We start from the raw sequence: 16,961 nt of genomic DNA, 5'->3' as shown, positions 1-16,961 counted from the left end.
CCTACCACACATCTGCAGGTATAAAGTAAGTTAGTATCCATACACATTCAGTCCATTTATGATTATATCAGCTGTGTCCATGTATTCATTTACTTTGATTGCATAACACAGAATATATAAAAATGAACAAAGTTGCTTATGTTAAGCAGTTCAAGGAAACCCACTGTCACTACCAATCGAATCTCAATCTCTATATCATCTTTATTCGAAAAACTGCAAATTTTATTAATTGCACAGTAATATCAAGTTAGAATCTTCTTGAAATCTTTATCCGATTCTGGGGTTGCCCCGATCCTCTTTAAAAGTCTCGATCTTTGCCAGTTTTTTGTTTTGTTAATCTATGTTTATTCTTTTTTATGTCATCACCTTTTTCTTCTCTGTTTTCCCTCCACAAATCCTTCCAATTCAGCCTGATGCAGTTTTCCAGCTGACCCTCGCAAAATTTAGAAGTTAAAATCACAATATATATATATATATGTACAGCACCAGAAAAACAAGCTTGGCTGTGTTATTTAACCTTCATCTCAATGTTATTGCTTCTAGTTATCTTCTTATACTGCCATTTTAATTAGAATTAGATATGGTTGATCGAAATCATTACCTTCAGAATATACAATCTAGGTCAATTTTAGCGATTATCCTCAACAATTGAATACTGGTAATCCCAATAAACCAAATGCCTTTTTAAGAATTTGATAAGATTGTATCACTTGATATGTGGACATCACAGAACCAATTACCGAGAACACTTTGGATGAAATTCAGTTAGCTTTCTATATCTTCATTCAAGCACAAGCTAATTCTGAAGGATTCTATTTAATTTAGTACGACAACATAACAACAAAATCAAAGAGCATGATCAAAAGCAGTGAACATACCGCAAAAATTAGGATAGATTACAAAATTGTTGACATTCAAAAGGTTAATATGAGGATAAATTGAAAGTGTAAACTAGTACTTTGTAGATCACCCACTTTAAAATAAAACGTTATGTATTTCAGTGTAACAACAACATTACCTAACCGATAAACAATTAAACATATGACTTATCTCTATCAGGAATTTATAAAAACAATCACTTTGGCCTTTTTTACACTTTCTAGTAAATAACTTTCTGGTAAATTTAAAACATACTTTGCCAAATTTTATTATCATCTACAACAAAATTTTGCAACTTGGCAATGGTAAAATAATTTTAACTGCAACACCTTGACAACAGTATTTTACTGGCAACACTTGTAAATAATAATTAGTATAAAAAATGGACATATAGGACATAATGGACTATGGATCTAAAGTAATCATATAATATTGCAGAGTGCACATCAGAGGGGTCTTGCAAAGAAGTATGAAATAAAGGATAAAAAAATTAATTATATCGATTTAAATTGTTGGCACTAAAACTTGAAAAAAGATTCAATGCACAACAGCAAAAATAAAATGAACATATAGAAGAAGCTTGCAAGTAGACGTTTCAAACACCACTACGATAATAATGACCATTACTTGCCATAGCAAACTCATCTTGTTTGTAAGTTTGCAAGTTATAAGCTTTTCTTTCGTGAACAAGGTTGTACAACAGCCTGACTGAGTCAGGAATCCTCTCATGACCACTCAGATCAGCGAGTTCATCATTGTAAGCCCACTGGTCATTTGCCAACCTGTGTGGACCACTACAAAAATGGAATATCTGTGTTTGTGAAATTATCTTTATTGTTATTATTCTAATACAAAGACAAAAAGAGTTGTAAAGTTATATGCCAGTTGAACTGAACAGACAGTTGTAAATAATCGTATTCTAATTGCACAGCTTTAAGAGACAAAAAACTAAACTAGGTTGAAACACAACAAGTAAAATTAAACAAACCATAAAAGGAAACTGGTAATCTTAAAATGATGAATCGCAATCACGCAACTGAAAAGAACTGAAGAGAACTGAGGGGCTGAACTGAGAACATCATGGACGTGATTACGAGATATGCGGCGGAGCTACACGGGGCGTTGATTAATGATTGCGCGGGGCGTTGCATTAATCATTACACCAGTTATACTGAAATTGTGGTAAATGTACCGGTATGCCGTACAAGAACATTTGATTTTTGGTATGCAGTCAGTTGGAAAATAAGCGTTCTAAGTTAGGTTTTACATTGATCAAAGCATGTTTTCACAAAATGTTCAGTTAATTTTTCATTCTCAGCCATATACTTTCTTAAGCTTTTTCGACTGTACATCATTCCATTCGTTTTACAACTGTTGACACAGCGATCTTTACTACAGGTCAGGATAACTTTCAATCTGTTATCACGGCTGTATGCATTGTTACAACACAATAAAAATTTTGCAAGTGTTATCTTTTGTATTCAAGCTGTAAACTGCAACTAAATGAAGGCAGTCAATTCAGACCTCAGAGTATGTTACAGGTAGGCCAAATAATGGAAATTGCACTGCCAGTACACTGTATTAAAGGCTTGAATAGCACTGCTTTATGTAAAGCACAGAGACTTATGCAAACCAAAAACAAAGTACAGTAGTGTCAAAATTGTTACCGGAAATGTAGACCCTGCTTCACTCGTTTTTGATAATCATTTTCTTCAGCCAGAAGCATCTCTTCAGTTGAGGGAAGAATCACAGAGCCATCAAGTACACCCATAGCATACAGTACCTAATAAAAATACATTGATTACGAATAGTATTGAACAGAAAACACATGATTGTGCACTCAAATTGCTAATAACAATAAAAACACCTGTTTATGTTTGTGATCAATTAATTAAAAAACGTAAATAAATAAATGTATACATACATACAAACAAACGAAAGTTTAATGGTTAATTTCAGCTGACCTGGCAACGAAATTGAGGAAACGGGCATACAGTGTGACATATTCCAATAAAAGAAAGGTTTGGATAATGGATATGAATGAGATGCTTGTACAGTGGTGATACTCGATTTTTCTCAACACTTTTAATGATGGGATCTTTTAGAAATGGAAAGGTATACTTATAACCAGTACAAAACATAATAGCATCACAGTTGGACGATGATCCATCTTTAAAAATAACACCATTGTCTGTGATTTTCGAGATGACTGGTGCCTACAAAATTGTAAAATAAGAATTTAGTCATTAGCTACTGTCAGATCGCTATATCGTTATTGTATATAATAAAGAAAATAGAGTTAGTCAGACATTAACAATGACAGGTTAGTTTGTACAAATGTGCCTGTACGTGAAACAGTTGCTTAAGCCAATATTTAAATATGAAGAATGAGCACCAAAACAAATTAACTGCATGAAAACTTTCACCCTTTAACAGAAGAGTTTTAACAGGAAGTTTTAAATGAAGTCAACCATCTTAGCAAACTAATATAAAAACTAAGTAATATGAAAGTAAAAAAGTATAAGTATGTATGTATATATATAATATATAAAATCAATAAACTACAAAGCCTAGAAACATACTTGGCGTAAATTATCTGGAAAGGGAGACAACAAGTTCCCCTTGTGACTCAAAACTACTTCTTTTGCAACAGGACACAGTTGCAGAGCAATGTCAACGCCGGAAGCATGACCACCAAACAAAACAACAGTCTTATCTGCATACTGCTTGGATGTTCGAAAATGGTGACTATGTAGAATTTCACCTTGAAATTCGCTCATCCCTTCTATAGACGGAAAACTTGGAACAGAATAATGCCTGAAAAAAATAAGATCATATCAAGTTACTAATAAAAATTCAGCAGTATGATTGCACAGTAGACAAGCCTGCTGTTGAAGCAAGGGATGCACACCGACTATGCTAGTTCTAGAAGCAGTTAAAGTGACTGACTTCTTATTAAGGAATTTAGGTTTGATGCCGTGTTATACTACACAACCATTGCAATGCCCTTACACAAGGTACCACTAATTAATAATTTTGGTTCATACTTAGTTGGTTTGACAAATGGTATAATTAAAATGGTATTATCCAACAAAATGATAAAAAGTTAATAATCAAACCCATAAACATCCATTAAAACAGAACTGAACAAACTTGTAAAATTTTCTCATGTAATAATTTCCTCATGAATATCAATAATATCACACTTACCCATTACATATCATTATACCATCAAATACATGACTTTCGTGTTGGTTCTGTTTCCAGTCAAAGGTCTTTACTTCCCAGCGAGGAAAATTATCAGAATTTTCAGTGTTCGGAATCACTTTTATTTCTTTGACATAATTGTGAAACTGCGTAGTTGTACAAACTTGTTGCAAAAATATGGCTACAACTCGCAGTTAAATAAAAACTTCTGCATTTGTAACTGATGTAAAATTTAAAAAAATCCTAATTAAGGTAAAAAAAGCATATTTGTATAACTAAGAGGTGATGAAATTTATTTCGCCAAACTACCAGCGGTACAAGCATATAAATAAATCTTATTCTCAAAAAATATGTCTACTTTCACAACAGAAGAAATACCAAAAATAAACATTAAAAACTTTTATCGATACCTTGATATATTTAAGCAAATCAAAATGATGAGAATAATTTTCTAAATATCCAAGGACATTGGTGTGATGGAGAAAAGAAGGCAATGAGTCGGGAAATGGAAATTCTGGAAATGCCATCACTTGTTTTGGTAGGTTTGTTCTGCAAAACAAATTGCAAAATATTCAACTGTACACATGCTAAGTTGAGAGCAAATTTCAGTAAATCACAATCTCAACAAAGTTGTTATCTTTCACTTCAAGTGGATTCAGAAAAGTTAGCAGGAAAACCAAGAAAAAAAACAATTAAAACAAATGGCAACAATTCTTTACATTCAGCCATAAGCGTAATTAACAGACATATTCTAGTCAATACACTTGGAAGTTAGCATTGATTGATTGTTTTTTAATCAGTGTAACTTCAGTATACTTCCACTTTTTATTTAGTTATACAAGGAATCACTTACATCAAGTCATTATACATGGATGAATGCACCGGATATCCATTCTCATCTTTTTCAGTGCGATCTGTATAGACCCACGTACCACCAACAAAATCTGTTCCTTCAAATACAGTTGGTTTAAATTTTTTTGAACAAACCAGATGACGAGCTGCACATAGACCTGCAACAATAAACTGTAAGTTACAAATTATGGCAAAAACATTATAAAATTAATATTATTGTTATAACTGGTTTTTACTTTATATTTGATGTTTTATTTAAGTTATAAGTGTTAAAATAATTTATGAAAAGCAATGTAAAATTTATCATAAGGGACTAAAAAAGACCTGCAGCTCCAGCACCAATCACTGCGATTCGTTGAACACGGGCACAACCACCATTCATAATCCAACAACTGCGAGATTTATACTTGCTAATTACCAACTTTGTTCATAACTACTTAATAAATTTAAGCTGAAAACAAATATTACTCATATCATATCAGAATACTAGCATGGCATAAAACACTACCGTAATTTTTTCGGCATAAGTCTCCCTGTGCTAAAATGTAAGCTTTAATGTAATTCTAAAAAGTAATGTCTCCTGCTTTTTTGGATACCACAGGCCACGCTAATTTACAATGAACAATCTTGACAAAGTTGATTGTTTGAACACCAAATTTGTATCGTACATACACAGATATAGAATTATTCTTTGTTGTTTTGTTCAAATAGCTTTTAGATTATCTTACTTCTGGCAATGGGCTAATGAAGATTTTAGAATATACGTCTAACAACATTTTACTGGTTTTTAATGGAGGACCTCTTACAATGCTCAACTTGCATGGAACACTTGACACACTTTCAATCATTCAGCAGCACATTAAAGCTAAAAAGGTATTGCAGTAACTTTTTTATATTATTACTAACGCATATAATCAGTGGTGGGATTCAACTATTTTAACAGCCGGTTCTCTCACTAGAAGCATGCCATATTGACTCAGGGCAAATATATATAAACCTATACATACGATTGTTAACAACCGGTTCGCCAAAATCATTAAAATTCCAAGAACCAGTTCGAACTAGCTGAATCCCATCACTGCCTATAATACTTATTATTACACTGATGTTTAGGACTATGCATAGCATATTGGTATATCAATTTTGCCACTTGCACACTCTTAGGTCACATACACGGTGAACTTACTTTGCTCACTGAACTGGAACTACGAAAGTGACACAGCCTACCATGGATTACTTACCATTATGGATCATCTCTTATGTAAACCACTTAGTTACGAAAGAGAAGGTTATATAATTTTAAGATTTTTATGATTTGAGGTTAACAGTTGCTTTATTGTAAATATCTTTATTGTAAACAACTGTTGGCTGGTAAAGATTGCATAATTTTTGTACCAACCAAATGCTAAAATTTTTATTGGATCATGAATATATGGGATGTTTTTGTGGATTGTACATTCTTATTACACGCATTCCACTTTTTATGTTTAATCTGGTTCATGTGCATTCTGCAGCTTAAACATAACCGTAAATTTGAAACCTCTTTAGTGTTTATTTTATAAATTTGCTACAAAGTTTATTTCACTGTAATTTTGCAGCTGTGAGTAATAAAATACCTTTTAGCTATGCAAGAAGATTTTTCCACCATCTGCTAAGATTTCAGCGCTTTGAAAAGGCATTTCTTTTAGCAAAGGACATATCTTCAGCTGACCTTTTTATGGATATCTATTTTGCTGCAAAAGACCTTGAAGAAATGCAACTTGCACAGATGGCAAAAATCAAAGCTGAGGAGATTTTTTCTGTTGAATCCAAAGAAAACAGTTAGTCAATGGTTACATAGTTTAATTTAGTATTAGAATACAATCATTTTATTGGAATCTCAACTTTGATATCGCTCTGGAATTGTTTCTCTTTGTCTTAATTCTGCTTTGTATAAGTAGACTTTTTGGAAAATGCTGGCAAGTTTCCCAAATTCAATGAAGACGAAATTTTGCATGACAAAAAGAGTAAAGACTATTTTGCAGATGCTGTAAAACAGGACGCAAAGTTTTGTAAGTTTATTTTTGTATTGTTTATTTTTCGCCATAAACTGTGCGCAGCGAAAATTATGATGCTAACCGTTATACTTCTAGCACAATACAAAGTATGCTCACAAGTAATTTATGAATAGGAAAAAAGTGGCAAAGCCCAAGGGTTTAAGACATGCAAGATAGCAAATATACAATTGTGCTATAAAATGGTACGTTAGCATGGCCACCAAACCCACAAAATAAGTACAGCTTTGTTCAAGTATAGTTCATTTGTAATCACTAGTATTACCACCAAACCTTCAGCAACCAGTGTCTAAAACAGCAATAATTTTATTTCATGTTTTACATTTAGATAACAATGAAGGAACTTCAAGCACCCTTAAAGTTACCAAACTTGGTTATGTGTGAAGCTGCCTTCATTAACTCGGTTTATAACTAAAAATTCAGTGATTGAAAACCAGGACATAAGCAAATAAAACGACCACAATGGCTATAACAAGGTCACTTTCTTGCTTGTTTTGTCAAGTACGATTAATTTTGTGCTCAAACTTGTATTTCAAATACTGGATTTTGTGGAGAGAAATGAAATGTTACACAACGCTTGGCTTATTTTTTGTTTTTGGGTTACTTTGTCATGTTAACTAGGTACGGTGAGTGTTCTTGCTACATATTTTAACCAGGGTTTGGAAAACGTTTTAAACTTTTATTACTATGTATAACTTCCTAGTAAAAAGAATGTTTTACGGTACAGTCATACTGTACTTTGCGCTAGTTATGGCATCATGCCACCATGCAGTATTATTTCCATTATTACTGTTGTGTAATAGATGTGTGCACATTAACTTCTGCATTACTTTTTAGACCACTATCGTATATTGCAAAGTTAATATATTGGTATTTTACATTTTGTGTCATGTGTTTTATTAACTAATGTGCTGCTGTTACGTCATGTTTTTAACGCACTCATGTAAAAAATGGGAATATTCCATTGCATTTTTAAAAATAACGTGCGTTACATGCCAAGAAGGAATTCCACCTAATGACGTAATGCGGTAATGTTCATGCAGAATAAAACAAAGTAAAAAAACAACACATTCAACTTAACACTACTAGTATTGAAAGTATTGCCAACCAGAAACACTGCTTTATGTTTGTAAGTAGTAACCAACAGCCGAGTGGTTAGATGATTTACACCAGGGGTGGGCAAACTACGGCCCGCGGGCCGCATGCGGCCCGCCGGCACTTGCAGAAACTCCTACTCATCACTTATTGTTTCAATTAAACAGGTTACCTGACAAAATATTATTCCCTTTACGAATGTGTTTTTCTCTTCACCTTCAGTGCGTAAACACACACACGTCAGTCGCGCATGTATTGCAACATACACTTCTCACGCATTGCTTGATTCAATTGTTTGATCATAAAATGCAATTACGGTAGCGGCTACCGTAGGCCTACCGTAACCGTAAAACTGTGAACAGTTGCACAAGTCTCATTAAATTTTGTGATGATGATTGCATAGATTTAAACGTAACTGAGTGTGGAATACAAAAATTGTGTTTAATATGAATATGCGTTTATTTACACACCGGGTAAATTTTCCTACTTTGTAATGAGAATGTGCGGCCCGCCGGCTGCAACATTTTTTCAAATGTGGCCCTCAGTACAAAAAGTTTGCCCACCCCTGATTTATACAACCAATTGTTACTTTAATAATACATGAAATTAGTACATATTGTGCACTCTTCTACCACACATCTGCCGGTATAAAGTAAGTCAGTATCCAAAACTATCCATACACATTCAGTCCATGTATTCATTTAATTTGATTGCATAACACAGAATATATAAAAATGAACAAAGTTGCTTATGTTAAGCAGTTCAAGGAAACCCACTGTCACTACCAATCGAATCTCAATCTCTATATCATCTTTATTCGAAAAACTGCAAATTTTATTAATTGCACAGTAATATCAAGTTAGAATCTTCTTGAAATCTTTATCCGATTCTGGGGTTGCCCCGATCCTCTTTAAAAGTCTCGATCTTTGCCAGTTTTTTGTTTTGTTAATCTATGTTTATTCTTTTTTATGTCATCACCTTTTTCTTCTCTGTTTTCCCTCCACAAAGCCTTCCAATTCGGCCTGATGCAGTTTTCCAACTGACCCTCGCAAAATTTAGAAGTTAAAATCACAATATATATATATGCAGCACCAGAAAAACAAGCTCGGCTCTATTGTTTAACCTTCATCTCAATGTTATTGCTTCTAGTTATCTTCTTATACTGCCATTTTAATTAGAATTAGGTGTGGTTGATCGAAATCATTACCTTCAGAATATACAATCTAGGTCAATTTTAGCGATTATCCTCAACAATTGAATACTGGTAATCCCAATAAACCAAATGCCTTTTTAAGAATTTGATAAGATTGTATCACTTGATATGTGGATATCACAGAAGCAATTACCGAGAACACTTTGGATGAAATTCAATTAGCTATCTATATCTTCATTCAAGCACAAGCCAATTCTGAAGGATTCTATTTAATTTAGTACGACAATATAACAATAAAATCAAAGAGCGTGATCAAAAGCAGTAAACATACGGCAAAAATTAGGATAGATTACAAAATTGTTGACATTCAAAAGGTTAATATGAGGATAAATTGAAAGTGTAAACTAGTACTTTGTAGATCACCCACTTTAAAATAAAAAGTTATGCATTTCAGTGTAACAACAACATTACCTAACCAATAAACAATTAAACATATGACTTATCTCTATCAGGAATTTATAAAGACAATCATTTTGGCCTTTTTTACACTTTTAAATAACATTAAATAACTGTCTGGTAAATTTAAAACAAACTTTGCCAAATTTTATTATCTACAACAAAATTTTGTGACTTGCAAATGGTAAAATAATTTTAACTGCAACACCCTAAAAATAGTATTTCACTGGCAACACTTGTAAATAAAAATTAGTATAAAAAATTTATGGACCTAAATTCATCATATAATATTGCAGAGTGCACATCCACTATACAAGCACATCAGAGGGGTCTTGAAAAGAAGTATGAAATAAAGGATAAAAAAAATAATTATATCGATTTAAATTGTTGGCACTAAAACTTGAAAAAAGACTCAATGCACAACAGCAAAAATAAAATGAACATATAGAAGAAGCTTGCAAGTAGACGTTTCAAACACCACTACGATAATAATGACCATTACTTGCCATAGCAAACTCATCTTGTTTGTAATTTTGTAAATTATAAGTTCTTCTCTTGTTAACAAGATCGTACAACAGCCTGACTGAGTTGGGAATCCTCTCATGACCACTCAGATCAGCGAGTTCATCATTGTAAGCCCACTGGTCATTTGCCAATATGTGTGGACCACTACAAAAATGGAATATCTGTGCTTGTGAAATTATCTTTATTGTTATAATTCTTATACAAAGACGGACAGAGTTGTAAAGCTTTACGCCAGTGATACTCAAATTGTAGTACGTGTACCGATACACCGTGCAGTACTGTTGACAAAGCGATCTTTACTACAGGCCAGAATAACATTCAATCTGTTGTGACAGCTGAATGCATTTTTACAACACAATAAAAATTTTGCAAGTGTTATCCTTTGTATTCAAGCTGTAAGCTGCAGCTAAACCAAAACAGTCAATTTAGACTTGAGAGTATCTTACTGGAAGACCAGATGACTGAAAGTGCGCCGCCAGTACACTGTATTAAAAGTTTGACAAACACTGCTTTATGTAAAGCACAGAGACTTATGCAAAACAAAAACATTGGTAAAAGTAAAGTACAGTAGTGTCAAAATTTTTACCGGAAAGGCAGACCCTGCTTCACTCGTTTTTGATAATCATTATCTTCCTCCACAAGCATCTCTTCAGTTGAGGGAAGAATCACTGAGCCATCAAGTACACCCATAGCATACAGAACCTAATAAAAATACATTGATTACGAATAGTATTGAACGGAAAACATGTGATTGTGCACTCAAATTGCTAATAACTAATTAAACTAATTAACTAATCAACTAATTAAACAAACATAAATAAATGTATACATACAAACAGAAAGTTTAATGGTCAATTTTAGCTGACCTGGCAACGAAATTGAGGAAACGGGCATATGCTCTGACATATTCCAATAAAAGAAAGGTTTGGATAATGGATATGAATGAGATGCTTGTACAGTGGTGATACTCGATTTTTCTCAACACTTTTAATGATGGGATCTTTTAGAAATGGAAAGGTATACTTATAACCAGTACAAAACATAATAGCATCACAGTTGGCCGATGTTCCATCTTTAAAAATAACACCATTGTCTGTGATTTTCGAGATGACTGGAGCCTACAAAATTGTAAAATAGGATTTTAGTCATTAGTTTGTACAAATGTGCCTGTACGTGAAACAGTTGCTTAAGCCAATATTTGAATATGAAGAACGAGCACCAAAACAAATTAACTTCATGAAAACTTTCACCCTTTAACAGAAAAGGTTAACCGTTAACCACCTAAGCAAACTAATATAAAACCTAACTAATATGAAAGTAAAAAAGTATGTATGTATATATAACATATAACACTGGTCTGGATGAAAATTTTATTTTGTATGATGCCAACGTTTTCTGGCTAATTTTGGTGCGCTGATTTCAAAAATGCCATCCTTTTTGGTCTGTCACATCAGGTTTTAAAGTTACGGTCGAGAAACCGTATAATTTTTCGCTTTTACAGTTTACCACTCACTTTTTTGTCAAAAGGATATCATTTATTCCGATAAATTTTGTTATCACAACGAGCTACGTATGTGCATTAAAGCTACGTATTTGGTACCAGAAAAAAACTCAAGAGCCTTCCCTTTGGCGTCCTTACGGTATGGAGGGAGCAAAAAAACCATCACAATGACTGTTATTTTTGTATGGTGAACATTCAGGGGTTTAACAGAAGAAAGAAATCCAAAATCAAGTCCCCTAATTTAAAGGCAGCAATGAGGCCCGTACCATATTGTGATGACATTCCTGAGTCGAATCATCTATGCAACGCTCCTCAGAATCAGAATCTGAAAGAAGTGCAAGTGATGGAGAGCACTATCAGGAAGGAATAAACAATGACTCCCCAAAGCTGTTTTCACAAACTCAGCTGAATGATCTCACAAGAAAGTTATATTTCAAAAGAATCTGCACAGCTTCTAGCTTCAAGATTAAAGAAAAAGAATCTTCTAGAAAAGGTTTTGCGTAGTACTGCCAAAGAGTGAAAAAAATTACAGATTTTTTTAGTAAAGAAAATACTCTGGTTTATTGTAAGAATGTTCAGGGTTTAGTTGAAATACTTGAGATATCGTATTCAACAGAAGATTGGAGACTGTTCATAGATTCTTCGAAGACGAGCATGAAACCTGTGTTGCGGTACAATGGGCTGTGCCATCTACCTGTTGCACATTCTACTGAGATGTCAGAAACGTATGAAAACATAGAAATTCTGTTGCAAATGACAAAGTACCATAAGCATAACTGGTTGATATGTCCTGGTTTAAAAGTTGTAGTTCTCATGCTTGGACTTTAAGATAGCTACACTAAATTTCCCTGTTTTCTTTGTCTCTGGGACAGTAGGGCGGATACTTCCCACTACTCGGAAATTGTGGCCAACAAGAGATGAGTTTTTGCCTGGATCTAAGAATGTGAAGGCACATCTTCTTGTTGCTCCAGCAAAAGTATTTTTACCGCCCTTGCATATCAAGTTAGGGTGCATGAAAAACTTCGTGAAAGGTATGGACAAAGAAGGAGAAGGATTTAGGTACAAGCAAGAAAGGTTTTCGTCTTTATCCGAAGCTAAGCTGCACGCAGGTATTTTCACTGGACCTCAAATCAGAGAACTGTTGAAGGATGAAGATTTCGAAAAAAAAAATGTCTGTAACGGAATTGCAAGCCTTATTTTGTGATTATTCACCAAAAACGCTATATCACGTGTAACAGTTATCTCAAAAACCTGATGTGCTAGAATAAAAAGGACCACAGATTTGGAATCAGCGCCACAAAATAAGCTATATTTGCATGTTTTTAGTGAAAAAAAATTTTGAAGTTGAAAAATGCAGACCAGTGTAATATATACAATCAATAAATTACAAAGCCTATAGCACCATACTTGGTGTAAATTATCTGGAAAAGGAGACAACAAGTTCCCCTTGTGACTCAAAACTACTTCTTTTGCAACACGACACAGTTGCAGAGCAATGTCAATGCCAGAAGCATGACCACCAAACAAAACAACAGTCTTATCTGCATACTGCTTGGATGTTCGAAAATGGTGACTGTGTAGAATTTCACCTTCAAACTCGCTCATCCCTTCTATAGACGGAAAACTTGGAACAGAATAATGCCTGAAAAAAATAAGATCATATCAAGTTACTAATAAAAATTCAGCAGTATGATTGCACAGTGCAGATGTTAAAGTTCACAACAAAGTGATGTCAGTAGACAAGCCTGCTGTTGAAGCAAGGGATGTACACCGACTATGCTAGTTCTAGTAGTAATTATAGTGATTGACTTCTAATTAAGGAATTTAGGCTTGAAGCCGTGTTATACTATGGCGAAGGTAGGTCGGGTGCGTTGTTCCGTTGCTGCGTTGTTACGATGCTGCGTTGTTGACTCCTTGTCTCAGAAGGTTGCTATTTCTGTTCACTGTCTCCTTCGCTCATATATTAAATAAATGAACACGAGGTTCTGAGTTTAACCTTTACTCAATCTTGCGTCCTGTGCACAAGCGGTGCAAAACGGAATGGGGCGGTAAAACAAACGAGCAGTGCCGAAATCAACATGTGCTAGGAGCATTTTGAGGGCGCCAACCAGCAACAAAACAAACAGACACCCAATGGCCGCTACAATACTACACAACCATTGCAATGCCCTTATGCAAGGTACCGATAATTTTGGTTCATACTTAGTTGGTTTGAGAAATGGTATGATTAAAATCCAACAAAATGATAAAAAGGTAATAATCAAACCCATAAACATCCATTAAAACAGAACTGAATAAACTCGTAAAATTTTCTCATGTAATAATTTCCTCATGAATATCAATAATATCACACTTACCCATTACATATCATTATACCATCAAATACATGACTTTCGTGTTGGTTCTGTTTCCAGTCAAAGGTCTTTACTTCCCAGCGAGGAAAATTATCAGAATTTTCAGTGTTCGGAATCACTTTTATTTCTTCGACATAATTGTGAAACTGCGTAGTTGTACAAACTTGTTGCAAAAATATGGCTACAACTCGCAGTTAAATAAAAACTTCTGCATTTGTAACTGATGTAAAATTTAAAAAAATCCTAATTAAGGTAAAAAAAAGCATATTTGCATAACTAAGAGGTGATAAAATTTATTTCGCCAAACTACCAGCGGTACAAGCATATAAATAAATCTTTTTCTCAAAAGAATATGTCTACTTTCACAACAGAAGAAATACCAAAAATAAACATTAAAAACTTTTATCGATACCTTGATATATTTAAGCAAATCAAAATGATGAGAATAATTTTCTAAGTATCCAAGGACATTGGTGTGATGGAGAAAAGAAGGCAATGAGTCGGGAAAGGGAAATTCTGGAAATGCCATCACTTGCTTTGGTAGGTTTGTTCTGCAAAACAAGTTGCAAAATATTCAACTGGACACATGCTAAGTTGAGAGCAAATTTCAGTAAATCACAATCTCAACAAAGTTGTTATCTTTCACTTCAAGTGGATTCAGAAAAGTTAGCAGGAAAACCAAGAAAGAAAAACAATTAAAACGAACAAAAATCCTGCTTACATTCAGCCATAAGCGTAATTAACAGACATATTCTAGTCAATACACTTAGAAGGTAGCATTGATTGATCGTTGTTTAATCAGTGCAAATTTAGTGTACTCTCACTTTTTATTTAGTTATACAAGGAATCACTTACATTAAGTCGTTATACATGGATGAATGTACCGGATATCCATTCTCATCTTTTTCAGTGCGATCTGTATAGACCCACGTACCACCAACAAAATCTGTTCCTTCAAATACAGTTGGTTTAAATTTTTTTGAACATGCCAGATGACGAGCTGCACATAGACCTGCAACAATAAACTGTAAGTTACAAATTATGGCAAAAAAACATTATATAATTAATATTATTGTTATACCTGGTTTTTACTTTATATTTGATATTTTATTTAAGTTGTAAGTGTTAAAATAAGTTATGAACAGCAATGTAAAATTTATCATAAGGGACTAAAAAAGACCTGCAGCTCCAGCACCAATCACTGCGATTCGTTGAACACGAGCACAACCACCACCATTCATAATCCAACAGCTGTGAGATTTATACTTGCTAATTACCAAATTGGTTTATAACTAATAAATAAATTTAAGCTGAAAACGGAAAATATCTTGCAAACATTTATACTGTATAAACATAAAAACCTAATTTAAGCTGCAGCAATTCAGGCTTTTCATTTTGTATTGTTTGTAAGCATATTGCAGTATTGCCTCCCTGCTAACTTTGAAAGCGTACATAAACTTAATTTTGCTGAAAATTTTTTTGTCATTATAATTGTGTATAAAACATTATCAACACAAAGTACAAAGTCTGCAGTTTGAATAGCATTAAAAACATACACAATAATGTTAGTTAACTTAACCAGCCTTCATGTTTTAATAAAATAATTGTAAGATAAATGAACTGAAGTTGAAATAAGAACAAACATAACTTATATCACTAATTCATAAGTTAGTTCTTATTTCAACTGACAAGGAGTATTAGTCAATGTTAGCTAGATCTGTCAGCTAGACTAGACTAGTATTGTTAATACTTGAGTAAGGGATTAAGAACCTTTCTTTTGTTATTATTCATCTTCAGTCGTTTTGGTGAACAGTCATAGTAGAAATTGTGGCACCTGCATGCAAAAGATAATTAGGCCAATTTATAATAAATAAACAATTGAGCCTTCAACCAGTATGGAAATTTTGTATGATATGTCAAAGATCTCCGCCCTAACGAAAGAGCAAATATCGTCATGCCATTGGTGTAATTATCAGCTTCAGGAGTGGCATCATAAACTCGTGTCACAAAAAACACACATACAAATATTGTTAGTGCAGTGAAATTCCCTTTAGTTTCATCTCTTGACTGTTGTAACTTGACAGTAGCAGTGGCAGATATAAGCAGGGGGAAACCCCCTACAGGAAAGTTTGCATGCACCGTACTGTATTTTGTATGATGCACTGTATTTTTCTGACGAACAAAGTTGGCTTCTGCACCAATTTGATGGCGCAGAATTGCCATGCTGCCCTATATTGTATAAGTATTACATTGGCGTAGCGCAGAATTTGCCATTACAATCCTTAGCGCATTTATTCGGCACACTGAATTTAAACTTTCCAGTGGGGGCGAAACCAACGGCCTTAAAATCGACTACATCATCTAAAATAGGAATTAGTTACGATGCAAAATGATTAGAGTTTTAATACTGGCATGGTGTAAAACACTACCTTAATTTTTTCGGCATAAATCTCCCAGTGCTAAAATGTAAGCTTTTCCACGTAGGGCTTTTAGTGCATGCTATCATACCAAAATTTGCGTGTTTGCAATCACGATTTCTCATGGAAGACTGCCGCACTTTCCAGTCGGGGTGAACAGTTCCCAGACTGCTGAGTATGGCAGTTTTTTCTAAGATCTCGGGGGTGCAGAAGCAAAATTTCGGTGTACAACAAACCAACCAGTATACAGTAGTTGCCCTAAACATGAATCGTAAGGAAAACACGAATTGGTACCATACTAGAAATGGAAGAAGAAAAAGTAGTGTCTCCTGCTTTATTGAGACGGCAGGCCACGCTAATTTTTCCAATAAACAATCACGGCAAAGTTGATTGTTTGAACACCAATTTTGTATCGTACATAGGCTACACAGATAAACAAAGATTCGCTTAGTCGCATGATTGTATGAG

General features: G+C 33.9%; 2 protein-coding genes and 1 long non-coding RNA gene across 4 annotated transcripts; 1 reads left to right on the top strand and 2 right to left on the bottom strand.

Moving 5' to 3' along the window:
* Positions 1-800: 800 nt before the first annotated feature.
* On the bottom strand, positions 801-6,685 carry LOC143461068 (uncharacterized). Its single transcript, XM_076958829.1, has 9 exons — positions 6,555-6,685; positions 5,263-5,330; positions 4,940-5,096; positions 4,497-4,635; positions 4,090-4,232; positions 3,462-3,696; positions 2,844-3,095; positions 2,547-2,662; positions 801-1,673 (listed from the first exon to the last, which is right to left on the bottom strand). Exons 1-9 carry the CDS (start codon positions 6,584-6,586, stop codon positions 1,475-1,477), a joined length of 1,341 nt encoding a protein of 446 aa, XP_076814944.1. The 5' UTR covers positions 6,587-6,685; the 3' UTR covers positions 801-1,474.
* Positions 6,633-7,825, top strand: LOC143461070 (uncharacterized). Of its 2 annotated transcripts, none has more exons than XR_013117993.1 (3): positions 6,633-6,758; positions 6,879-6,989; positions 7,321-7,825. It is a non-coding gene; the product is annotated as an uncharacterized LOC143461070 (long non-coding RNA). The 2 variants fall into 2 exon arrangements; XR_013117992.1 differs by having other exon boundaries at positions 6,645-6,758; positions 6,876-6,989.
* Positions 7,826-9,493: 1,668 nt separating this feature from the next.
* LOC143460790 (uncharacterized) lies at positions 9,494-15,466 on the bottom strand. Its single transcript, XM_076958422.1, has 8 exons — positions 15,257-15,466; positions 14,932-15,088; positions 14,489-14,627; positions 14,080-14,222; positions 13,130-13,364; positions 11,088-11,339; positions 10,808-10,923; positions 9,494-10,365 (listed from the first exon to the last, which is right to left on the bottom strand). Exons 1-8 carry the CDS (start codon positions 15,315-15,317, stop codon positions 10,167-10,169), a joined length of 1,302 nt encoding a protein of 433 aa, XP_076814537.1. The 5' UTR covers positions 15,318-15,466; the 3' UTR covers positions 9,494-10,166.
* Positions 15,467-16,961: the final 1,495 nt, after the last annotated feature.

Source organism: Clavelina lepadiformis, chromosome 5 (genome assembly GCF_947623445.1).
Source record: "Clavelina lepadiformis chromosome 5, kaClaLepa1.1, whole genome shotgun sequence".
Classification (NCBI taxonomy): Eukaryota; Metazoa; Chordata; class Ascidiacea; order Aplousobranchia; family Clavelinidae; genus Clavelina; species Clavelina lepadiformis.
The sequence above is the reverse complement of the archived record's forward strand: the minus strand, read 5'-3'. Positions and strand labels throughout refer to the sequence as shown.

Coding starts and splice junctions, on each gene's coding strand:
- LOC143461068 (XM_076958829.1), bottom strand. CDS start 6,586: ATGGTGGAAAAATCTTCTTGCATAGCTAAAAG. Junction 5,331..6,554: donor TCTTCTTGCATAGCTAAAAG/GTATTTTATTAC, acceptor TAAATCTCGCAG/TTGTTGGATTATGAATGGTG. Junction 5,097..5,262: donor GATTGGTGCTGGAGCTGCAG/GTCTTTTTTAGT, acceptor TTATTGTTGCAG/GTCTATGTGCAGCTCGTCAT.
- LOC143460790 (XM_076958422.1), bottom strand. CDS start 15,317: ATGAATGGTGGTGGTTGTGCTCGTGTTCAACGAATCGCAGTGATTGGT. Junction 13,365..14,079: donor GGTATAATGATATGTAATGG/GTAAGTGTGATA, acceptor TATTTTTTTCAG/GCATTATTCTGTTCCAAGTT. Junction 10,924..11,087: donor TTCCTCAATTTCGTTGCCAG/GTCAGCTAAAAT, acceptor TATTTTTATTAG/GTTCTGTATGCTATGGGTGT.